The sequence below is a fragment of the Rhea pennata genome, chromosome 15 (genome assembly GCF_028389875.1).
Source record: "Rhea pennata isolate bPtePen1 chromosome 15, bPtePen1.pri, whole genome shotgun sequence".
In the NCBI taxonomy this organism is placed as follows: Eukaryota; Metazoa; Chordata; class Aves; order Rheiformes; family Rheidae; genus Rhea; species Rhea pennata.
In genome coordinates this window covers 11229350-11241256 of record NC_084677.1, presented here as the reverse complement: position 1 = coordinate 11241256, position 11907 = coordinate 11229350, and the positions used below count along the sequence as shown (strand labels likewise).

Sequence of the window (11907 nt, the reverse complement as noted above, 5' to 3'; positions counted from 1 at the left end):
GATATTCCTTCTTATGTCAGCTAAATCTGTATCATTTTCTCACCATAGTTTAATCTTCAATGGACAGAGCCAGTTATCAGCTTTTACATACCATTTTCAGTGAAAAAGACTCAAGACAAAGTATATGAACTCAGCACTTTATTTGATGTGTGCAAGCCCACAATTACTCCAGAATAATTTTCTGAAAGAACTGAATTCATAAATAACAAGTTAGTAGCAATTTATTTAGAACACAGGTGACTTATAGCTCTGATCCACTCTGAATCTGCCTCGCAGCTTTTTTTTTTCCTACAACTCATCAAGAAAAGGAGTATTTCCCAAATCCCCGCTAGCTGCCATTGATTTCTTCCCATTGACAAACTTCTTTGCAGCCTGAAAACAGATGAGAAAGATTGGATATAAGAAAATATTCACCACAGAGTTTATCTTGCTGCTCACAGCCTCTGCCTCAAGTTACTAAAAAACCCACCAAGTGCAATACTACTGTAGTAGGTAATCAGGTCAATAATTTTAATTTTGCTGCCTAAACTGACTTGCTACTAATCCAGCTCATTACTATATAGTCTAAACAGGCATGGCAGCATGACAGTCAGAAGTGAAAAGCATAAACTATTTGGAAATAGTATTCTGCCTATTATTGTTATATCACAAGATACAGTGTTTATCTCCTTACTACAAATACTGCTGCTAGTTGTTACTACAACACAAATAAGTGACTATTGTGAAAACAAAAACCAAGTTTACTATCTTAGAATCTCTTTCTGATGGATTTCTGGGTGAAATCTGCTTCATGTATAAGCAGTAAGATAATTTTAAAAAGCAAGACATATGTCAACTTTCAATGAAAGCCTAATTGTTTTAGTATGTAGACCAAATAGTCTAGACTGAGGAATTCCCAAAGCCTGTATTAGAAGTGATTGCACTGGAACTAATACCAAGTTTTCATGAATATTAGTTAGTAGTTTTGGTCAATTTAGTTGATGTAGAAGAGTATTACATGTACTCTCAGCTACACAAGTTCTGCAACGTATTGGGTTTAAAGGGTCTTCTGTTAATAAAGAGGCCTCAAAAGATAGCCAGCTATGATTTATAGATAAGTTACTGCTTTTTTAAGGATAGTATACATGTGTGTTTATAAACACACACAAGTAAGCATCAGTTTAGTATTAAAAAAACTTACACAGTGATTAGGGAACACCTGTGGATGCTGACACATACTTACATTCACAACATCAGCAGTGGCTACAGAGTCGATCTTTTGAGCAACATCAGATGGCGATGTGTGTGTGCCAGAAACCAGTGACTCTGAGCCAATTTCATTCAGTAATCCCTCTGAGGTCTCCACTGACATCAAATAGGTGGCTTTCAGCTGATTTCTGCCATCAAAAAAACATAAAGAATGACTGAGCATGTAAGTTGTGTTATTACCTATTTCTGCCTCCACACAAGTGCAAGTGCAAGAAGGTTTCAGTGCCTTTTATATTTTCAAGATTCTTCTCTGAGAGGTTTTCCTTTTCAAGCATAGAAGGATTCTGTGGCTAGGAAAGGGACAGCAAAGTTGAAACACCTATTGCTTTGGAACAATCAGCCACCACACACAGTCAAAAGACCTCTAGCTCAAAACTTGCTTCCATTTGAAGTAACTAATGCTAGTATTTCAGGAATTAGACAGAATAATCAATTCTGCATGTGTTCAAGAATTAGTTTTAAAATTGATTCCAGTTTCTCATCAAGAGCAGATTAATGCAGAGCAATTTTATGTAAGGTACAAAGAAGTGATGAACATAAGTGGTTGGGTTCCTTTTAAAGTAGTTCAATGTCTTTCAGAAGATGGCAGATTTATACTGTAATTTTGTTCCCTTTCAGGCAGTCTCACTGCTACAAATGCAAATTTTATTTCTAAAAACTAGTGCTTCTATTTTTAAAAAGTTGAAATGATAGAAAATGGTTTAATTGAAATCATATTCTACAGAACCTTGTTTAAGTAGTTTGATATTTTTGATTGAATTGCAAGACTGCAAACCTCTGTGCACGTATCATTGACTTTTTCTTTTTTTGACCTGTCTCTATAGAATAATATAGAAGATGTGTAAAAAAATGAAATCAAACCAGAAAGGAAGAAGAAAATGCCCCACATTGTATGTAACTCCTAGAAATAGTGAGGTCCTTTTTTAGAAAACTAATAATGCCAAATTTGAAAGCAGGTATTTCAACACTTAGCTACTGATAACTACAGCACAATCAATCATATCTAGATAATCATGTTTTGTGTAATCAAACTTTACTTGATATCTTATGTGTTATACATGCAACAGTATTAATACTTTAATTCTTCTACTTGAGTGAACCTGTACAATATTGTTGTATTGTGCAACTACAGCTTTAGACATTCAGTGCAGTTTAACACTGCTTGAAGATTAAGTACCATCTCACTTATGTGCATAACTCTGTAAATCAGGAACTCTCAAACTTCGTTGATACTACTGCATCTCTAATGGCACAGTAATCTTCCCCATCTCAAAATACTCCTGGGGCATGTATTTAGAGCACTTATTAGAGATGTAGTGTCACTAATTCAGTGCTTTACATCTGCAGACCCTCATTATTACTATTCTTTGAAGATGCAGAAGAGTAAGGTTGTTTAAATGACTGCTTTGGAAATTGCTGCAGTGTGATCACAAAGGGAATTACCTAAATAATGCAATTTAGGATTCTAATTTAAATACATCTCAGTATTATTGAGCATGATTAAAATAGCATCTTCTGATGCTTACCAATTTCTTACATAGCAACAGTTATAAAACATTCACACTGATTTAACAAGCTTCTATTAGGAATTACTGCTAGTAAAGCTACAATGATTCTCTGCAAGAGTATTGATAGGGTTTTAGTTTTAAAACAGAATAGTTAGCACTTCGCAACAGAAATAGTTACAGGACTTCTACAAGGTTTGCTGTACAGAACAGTCTAAGTGCTTGACAAATAGCTGTATGTTAAGTAGCTTCTTTTTGTAACACATTATAGACAGATCTTCTTTTTACCCACTTACTTTGCCTTTGTGACATCGATATCTGTGATGGTGCCCTGAGCAACTGCCTTAATCTGGTTCAAAGCAGCTTTAATGACCTGAGGAAAATTAAAGCATTTTAAATTTCTTCCAACATTAAAATCTCCAACAAGTTATTTCTATTATCTGACTAGAACAACCATTTTAGAAAGCATTTGACAGTGTTAGGGTTGCTACCCTGACCTCAACACTAAGCATCTTCAGAATAAAACTAAAAAGCATTGTAACAAATACCAAAGTTCAATAAAAAGCAATGTGGGTTTAGATTTTAAAACCATGTTGATTTGTACAGTCTCACACTTACATGAGAGTATTCAGTTCTGCCAGCTTCAAAAGACAATACATTCCTCATAATCTATTTAGACGTACACCTGTAAAGCCTTACCATGAGCAATTCAAGGTACTTTACTAGCTCAAGTTCATATTGCACAATTTTACTTCCCAGAAAGCAAGTCTCATTCCCAGGTAATGGAGTTAAGTCATAACTGAACATGCAACATTCTTATGCAAGAAACCAGATGAATTGACTTCTGATCTAAATCAGACACTCACAAATCAAAACACTGGAGAGTAATGTTATTAATATTAATAGGAATTTAATACTTAAACTCTAATCAGAAACTCACCTCTGCAGCATTTGGGGCCTGAGATATGGTATAAACACCAAAGAGCCCAGAATCAGAGTAATTAACATTAAATGCGGAAGCCTGCAAAACAAACACCAGCAATGTTTCAAATATCATAGCAACTCAGTATCAAGCAAAGGCAAATAATTACTATCAGGATTTGAAGTGCTGAAATTCGGGAGGCTAGATTCCATCTCTGCAAGGAAAACAAATCAGGTTGGAAGGTCTTTTGTGAAATATTTTTAATTTGGGCAAGAATGAACTAATAAGGAGTCTAGGTGGAAATACTAACCTTTCAAAGGATAGTACACATTTTACTTAAAACATGAAATGCAGTAATCCTTTCAACTTACATCAAATGGCTGGGTAGTTGCTTTGGCAATACCCTGGGAGAGTTTGCTGGTAACATTGCTTCCCCTCTTGATAAGTGGTCCAGCACCTAAAACGTGCTGAAGGACACTGAATGCATTCGCTTCTGCGCTTCCAACAGCAGCTCCTTCTGCTACAATAGCAGCATGGACAAGGCTATCACCATTCTGTTCTCTGACTTCTCCTAAAAATATAATAGCAGAATAAAGAGTAAAGAAGCGTTCAGTTAAAAACTACTATATCTTCACTGGAATGAAAAGCAAGCATTTCTAGCAAGGAATGATTTCATGAGGAAAAAGCCAGGTGGTGCGAACTTACCGCATGTCCACTCAGGAAGACAGCAAGAAGCTGTCAGTAAGTCGCAGGTCATACACTAGCTTCCTAACCATTAGCTCTCCTTTATACTGACAGTCCTAAGAGGCATTCATAATTTTCTTTTTTAACTAATTCTTCTTATAAAAATACTCTTTGAAAAGAGCGTTAAAAAGTTCTTTACATTAAAAAAAAAAATTCTTGCAAGCAGAAGACCAAATATGTTATTACGCCTTATTTGAATCCGATCCAGAACCACACATAGTATGCGCTAATAAAATTCAGTGAGGCTCCAGATAATATTTGTTCATAAAAATGACTGTTAAAAAAAAAATGAAGTTATTTCAGTCAAATATATATTAATATATTAAATGATGGAAACTTTATATATTTTCCCCTGTTTACAGAGTAGTCTGACATCCTAACTAAAAGACAGCTGTTAGTATTCATGCAAGATACTGCTTTGAAAAAGCTAAGCATTGCTTTGTCTCATATGAAAGACTTAACACAGTCAATATGTCTTCTCCAAAAGAAGGCCTTCCACCACATCTAGTCAGTCCTTAGTTTATTCCCCATTTCATCCAGTTCTTGAGGGAATCTTTCCAAAAATGACAGGAGCATCTGTATGCCATCTTGTTTATCACTTTATGGAATAAATGATCTTGTAGTTAAAGCTTTGCAGGAGATACGGATTGAGTTTTCAGTTTTATCCCAGAACTTTTCATGTCAGGGAAAGAAGAAAGGGTATTTGCTTTCTCTCATCCTCTCCTATAGAAGATATCCTTCCCACATACCACATGTAATATACTTGCAGTTTTCAAGTCTATCTTTGAACAATACTATAGTTATAATAATCAGAAAATCAATCATTCAGAACAAATAAAAGAAATGTGCTTACCTCCTCTATAGACAGTCTTTGCACCAGAAGAACCAGCTCCACTTCTGATATTCAGAAACTGCTCTGCAACTTGCTTTAGGTCAGCGTGGTTCACACCTGCAATACAACAGTTTATTCCAAAGAATATAATGGTTTTGGAAAGCTACAGCAGTTACATAAAAATAAATTTTAAAGGTACCTTAATATTTTACATACCTATTCCTACAAGTGCCATTCTCGCACTTGTAAAATTGTTCTGTACAAAATGGTGAAGCTGCAACAGTAAATTCACATTTTAGGGTATTTAAAATAAGAACAAAGATGGCAAGTGTACTTCTGTCACTGCTGCATCCACTGTTCAGATCTGGTAAATCTTGATGCATCAAACCCCAATGATTCCAAAAGGAACTAAGGAATAGCATTTCACACATTCTTCAGTGATAGCTATAAAACCCCTCCCTATATGAACACTGGCATTTCACTGACAGTCTTACTATCAACAGAAAGCTACAGATGTTAACAGCTTTTGTAAATGTGAATTCTATTCTGAAAACTGAATGCTTAAGGAAATGAAGTATTTTAGCACCAGGCTACTAACATAATAGATACTATTTCCTAAATTCATTTCCTTGACATGTATCCTCAGTAAAGAAACTTGAAGAACAGATTTGTAACAGAAGTTAAAGAATCCTACCTGCTCAGAGGTAATTTTTCCAATTGCATAATCTGGACAATATAAGGGGTTTCCCAGAGCATTCTTATAAGCTGCAGCATGCAAGTTTTCCAGAACGCCTATGAGGAGCAAAGGATCAATGAAGATGATTAACAATAGCTAATCTTAAGGATGATTATGAATGAAACTAAATGCTACCCTACTGAAACAGGGCTGTGGTCCATTTTAAAGCATTCAACTGCAAAATCTGCAAAAGCAGGTCTGGAATAATCTAATATGCATGAAAGTTTCATCCAAATCCTTAGGTTACAGAATGTGGCCTGAGAGTTTCTATTGTTTTATAACTTATAAAAATTCTGAATGAGCTGCTCAACCCCTTTCAACCTCAACAGCATATTATAGAGGCCAGCAATGTTGTGAGTGTGGGAGAAAGGAAAGTAGTAAAGCACAAGAACAACAAAAAAATCAAACTCTTTAAATTAGTTTCAGATTCATCTTCTTCACTGTAAGCATCCCTTTTTCTTGAGATGAAGAAAGAACAGACTTTATCGTTTTAATATTATTTGTAGCTTTGTATGATGTCTTGCACATCTGTATTCAGATGAAGGATTCTAATGTCTTTAATTTCTTTCTCATTTTATTTTTCTTGTATTCCATAGCATTGTACTTATTTTTTGATACATCCCCTTTACTTGTTCATACATATCATTCCCTCAAGACAAAGCTGACATTCTTCTTTTCATAGTTATGTTTCTGAATACATGATTTTAACTAAAAATATTACTAAGAAATTATTGTATTTGATACAAATTTGAAACAATAATACAAATTTCTAAGACAGTATCACTTCAATATCAGCCAAATATAATATAGGTCATTTTCCAAATTGCAACATCATGTTGTCACCTATAACGGGTTACAAAAGTGAGCATAATTCAGATCAATAGAGTAGTACAAATAATGTTTATTGTGCAGAATTATCTGGTGGAGCTGGATGATTAAATCTCAAGTAAGGCAGCTATGTTGGAATAGGTTCAATTTAGCTTAAGATTTGTTTGCATTTTTTAAAAAACTCTCTAGCCTAAATTTAAACCTAAAACAGGAATGCATTTTCAAGGTAATGAAACTAAACACAGTTTTTATATCAAAATACAAAGCAGTCTTTCAAACTCAAGCCTTTTACAGAACACTGTTTACATCTGAATACATTACAAAAAATCCTCCCATGAAGACAACACAGTGGATCAGAAAATACACTTACCAACTTGTGGGTTCTGAAATGCAATTGCTTTGTCAACTTTTAATTGTGGCTGAAGATCAGTTACTTCCCATGGCCTGAATTCTGGAGCTGTAGTGACATTAAGGAGGTACTCCATTACTGTATCACTAGATGAAAGAAGTTACAAAAAGATTAAGAAAAAAAGATAAAATAAAAACAGAAGTGGCATATGTTTCTTTTAAAGTGAAAAGCAATTCAAACCAATACATAACCAAACACATTAACAACAAAACCTATTACTGGAGTCAGAGTAGGTATCAGCACTACTGTACAGGATATGAGAGTTCACTTTCAGCTCTATGGCATACATATGCTCAGGAAATGAATACAGAAGCTGAATATTAATATGGTAATTTATTGATTTTACTATATAGACATTAAAATTAGTGTTACTTCTACCCTTTAAAATGATAGGTCTATGTAATTTTACTATAGACTAGCTTGATAGAAAATATGCAGTAATTCAGTTCACAGTATGCCTGGGTACTTACACATAGTCACGCAGGCATTCAACAGAGTAAGTCATTTTCTCTCTTGTTGAATACACACTGAATGAGAAAGAAATATAAAAGCCATTTCAGTAGAGAAAACAGAAAGAGGGGGATTTTAACATGTTCCCCACTGTTTGAAATCTTCACAAGATACTGACTAGAACATCTAGTTCACCTTAAATCTGTTCAAGGTGACTGTTTGAAGGAGCGATGTATTAGCACTTTTAATGTGTACAGTGCTAACAGCAGAAACAGATGCACATAAAACTCATGCCTTAAAAATTTTGGTAATAATACATGTCTTTTAATCATTAGAATTTACGATATCATGATAATTCAAATTAGGATGAACAGTAAAACTTGAATAAAAAATGTGTCTAAGTAGCAAACAAGGCAATTTAGAAATTATTCTTTCTGAGTAGACAACATAGTCTATCCTTTCCACTTGCTTCCAACGTCCTTTGCTTGAAGAGAACAAAAAAGATAGAGTTTATAGTTATTTAAAATGCTTTTAACCAAATTCTATACAGAACAATGTTAAGATACATTGCATCAAAGCATGCGTAGTGAGATTCCTTTCATGTGTTTCTGATGCTTGTTTTTTTTAGGCTTTAACTAGTCAAATCACAGAAGCCAGATACTGCCCATGTTGCTCCCAACACTGCAATAACATCAGTGTTATCTATTCACCAAAGCTGAAAATACTGGAAAAAAAATCTACAGACTTCAGAAAGTTTAATTTTGAAGACCGAAAAGGCTGGAAGAACATCAAGTTCTCTGTACAAATCATATTTCTTCCACGTACACAACATTTATATTTCCTTAATTAAGAGGTATTTTTAAAATAAAATCATAGATGCACTCTTGAACTTTAATAAAATGAGATATATGTACAAAAGACATTCTTTGTCAATGTGTACAATTCAGAAGGACCATTATTATATTGATGTTATCCACCTATATACTATAATGCTTATTGTTTTAAGTTTTCTTTTGTCATATAGTTTGTTTGCATCTTACTAAAACAGATTATTTGTGTAATTACAAACCTCAGGCTACCCCCAACAGCTTCAATGCCACGAGTAATCTTGAAAGAAGATGCTCCTTTAGTAGTCTATTAAAAAAAAAAAAAAAACCCAAATGCTACATAAAATCTTCATTACTTTAAGAACAGATTTGCTTGTGGTTGTTCAGTGCTTAAGCAAAGTTGAAACACTGTCTATTCATTTATACAGAAATCAAATTCATTAGAACATAGAGAAGAAAAAAAAAACCTCAGGATTTTGAAGACACATTGTTCCTATCAAATGAAATAAACCCCCAATACATAGACTTCTTCAAATGTTAAAGCAAAGAGGCCAACAGTAGGTAAGTCATCCTTGTTGTTCAGGCTGCAACCGAGTACAGCCAACTTACTGCATCCCTGCTCCCCCTCATGTTGATCATCCTCTCTGACCTGCCAATATGACTGCTCACACAGCTGTTCCTCAGCCCCATTCTGTGAGAATGATCCAGGTTTGCTTGAACATTTAATAGGATCCTTGAAAGTAGATGAGCTTGACACAACCAGGACAAGGAATGCCTGCACACACTATTATGCTGACAGCTCTCTGGGGAAAGTAACTTCCAGGAGCACTTGGGAAGGAGGTAATAAGCAGCTGGGATAATTTTTTTTTCCTTTCTGAAACTGAAGTGGATTGAATACACACAACAGCAGTCAAAGACATGCCTTTAGTGCCTCTAATCACCACAGCCTGGCCAGTATGCAAGAGATGCTGTGTTTACAGCCACAGCCAGATAAACAGGAACAAGAAAAACAACCGGGTCAAAGCAAAGGGCTACCTAGCCCAATATTCTTTATCTGACATGACAACAGAACAGCCTCCCACCATCCATCCACTGGTATTTCTACAGCACCTGTAATAGATATAGCAGAGATTTTAGAAGGTACACTCCTACCTATTCCTTTTAGCAACTGTGTGTGGACCTGTTGTCAATAAATTTGTCTAATCCTTTTTTGAACCTGCTGATATGTATCTGCCTCTGCAGCCTCCGGCAGAACTGCAATTAGCCGTAAAACAGGAAGGGAAAAAGGGAGCTTAAAATATCTTGATTACAGTAATAAGAAAAGATATTCAGAAATATTCCGGGGGAGGGGGGAAAGCTCATATCAAACATTGCAATTATCTTTTACTGCAGCTTACAAAATATATGTACACAGTTTAATAAACTATAGTCTTAAATTTATATACATTTAAGAGACAGCTAGAGAGCACAATTCTGAATAAATATGAGCATTTTTATTCCAGGAAGTTATGTCATTTATGTCATTTGAGCTGGGTAACCATGAATCAATGTATATTGTTATCTACTTTATCAGATCTCTTAAATTTTATTTATCGTGTCTTTTTGCAGTCATGAACCTTCCAGCATTTCATCTACTGTCAAAATAGTACCAAACAGAATAAACACCTACCAAATTAGATGCAAGACGAAGCAAGTGTGCGGTCCCCAAGTTACTGGTAGTTTCATATCTGCTGCCTGCTTTAATGAATACACCAATTCTTGAAGCTGGGGAGAAGTTTTCCAGAGACGCAATAACTAAGCCATTTGGTAATTTTGTAATCTGTTTCAAGAATAGAAATATGGTTTAGTGATCCACTGTTAGTACTGTCATGTTCTGCCTTCTTTATCGACTAAGTTAAAAAAAAAAGGGGGGGGGGGGAATATATTCCCCCTAAATGGTCATACTGACCTCAAGATCCTGTGTCTCTGGAGATAATTTCACTCGTTCTGCTTTTGCTGAGCTTGCAACTTTAGGAGCTACTTTAAGTGAATAAAGTCTCTTCTAGAAGAGAAGGCATAACAAAGAAAATGGAGCTTCTGAATTAGTTCATAACATGCTCTATTACATACTGAAGAACAACTGATTTTAAAGCAGAAACACAATGACTGACTTCAAGCCTCAGAACAAGAATAATAATGCCCTTGTAATTCCTCTGATCATTTCCATATCCCTGTTGGAAATCACTCAGTGACTTACATGAGGTCTTTAGAAGTTCAAGAAGTACCACCGTAAGAAAGCTTTTTTTTTTTTTCCTCCTTTTCTGTTGTGCACTGTGAATCTCTGCTGACACTATACAGCCTGCAGGATCACTGTATAGCCATTAAGTGAACAAATACTGTACTAATGCAGAACACAACTTTGGACATATTTTTCTTGTTTATTTGGTGTAGGCAGTTCGACTTCTAAGGAGTCCCGTATCGGAATACTAACTTATCTACACTGACCACTGCCTGGAAAGAAGATACATATGCGAGTCCCAGAAGCACAAATCAGAAGTAGGCCTTCAAACTGAAGCAGTCAGCAACACTAGAGCCTCCCCTTCAGAAAGCTCTTGGGAGTTCCCTTGAAATCAAATATTGTTGATTTCAAGCCTGAAACACTATTCCCCCCCACCCTTCTTGGAAGGTTTTTATATCTGCATAATCTACTTATTTATTGCTCTTGATTTCATATAAGAGATTCTCTAACATCTCAAACTAAAAACTGAGCAACAAAAATACTAATAAACTCAACAGTAAGGGTACCAACAACATTTCTCTTCTACAGACTCTGTTCCACATATTTCAAACCTAGGAAAAATCCCTCCCCACCCGAATTTGGTAAGACATCCAACTCCAGGCTCCAAGCTTTCTTTCTTATTAATTAGCAGCGCGTGCCTAAAACTGACCCCGAAAAGCCGTGCAACTGAGAAGCGCTTCCTCACCCTACCTGCGAGCGCACCTCCCGCCGGCACCCGCCGCCTCCAGCGAGGCGCCCCCAGCCCCGTGCCGGCTCAGCGCGCCTCCCGGGAGCGCCGGCTCGGTCCCTCCGCGCCGCGGCCCGGCCCGGCCCGCCGCCCCCCGGCTTCCCAAGGGCACCGCCACGCCACAGGCGGTGGAGGGCAAAGCCGCACAGCGGCTTTCTCGGTCAAGCCGCCCCCCTTCCCTCTGGGGGGCGCGATCTGCCCCCCGCCCCGCGCAGCGCGTACCGAGAGGGAGCTCGCCACAGCCGGGAAACCCTTCATCCTCCCCGCTCCCCTCCGCCGAGTCCTCCGGAGAAGAACAAGATGGCTCCACCGGAGGAAGACTTTGCCTTCCCGGCGCACCCCGCGCCGCTTCGACCTTCTAGCGATACCATGTCAAAACTCTACTGCTCGCGCTTGGAATT

At 36.7% G+C, this 11907-nt stretch overlaps 1 protein-coding gene across 1 annotated transcript; it reads right to left on the bottom strand.

Moving 5' to 3' along the window:
- Positions 1-121: 121 nt before the first annotated feature.
- On the bottom strand, positions 122-11836 carry LOC134147375 (cytochrome b-c1 complex subunit 2, mitochondrial). Its single transcript, XM_062588479.1, has 14 exons — positions 11729-11836; positions 10450-10542; positions 10171-10320; positions 8744-8808; positions 7695-7751; positions 7186-7310; positions 5946-6043; positions 5468-5525; positions 5273-5368; positions 4047-4246; positions 3694-3774; positions 3050-3126; positions 1223-1376; positions 122-372 (listed from the first exon to the last, which is right to left on the bottom strand). The coding sequence occupies exons 1-14, from the start codon at positions 11762-11764 to the stop codon at positions 289-291; spliced, it is 1374 nt and encodes a 457-aa protein (XP_062444463.1). The 5' UTR covers positions 11765-11836; the 3' UTR covers positions 122-288.
- Positions 11837-11907: the final 71 nt, after the last annotated feature.

Excerpts from the sequence above, each read along its gene's own strand:
- LOC134147375 (XM_062588479.1), bottom strand. The coding sequence starts at position 11,764 with ATGAAGGGTTTCCCGGCTGTGGCGAGCTCCCTCTCG. Across the intron at positions 8,809-10,170 it reads TTCGTCTTGCATCTAATTTG|ACTACTAAAGGAGCATCTTC; the intron begins GTAGGTGTTTAT and ends TTTTTTTAATAG. Across the intron at positions 3,775-4,046 it reads CAACTACCCAGCCATTTGAT|GCTTCCGCATTTAATGTTAA; the intron begins GTAAGTTGAAAG and ends TTTGTTTTGCAG.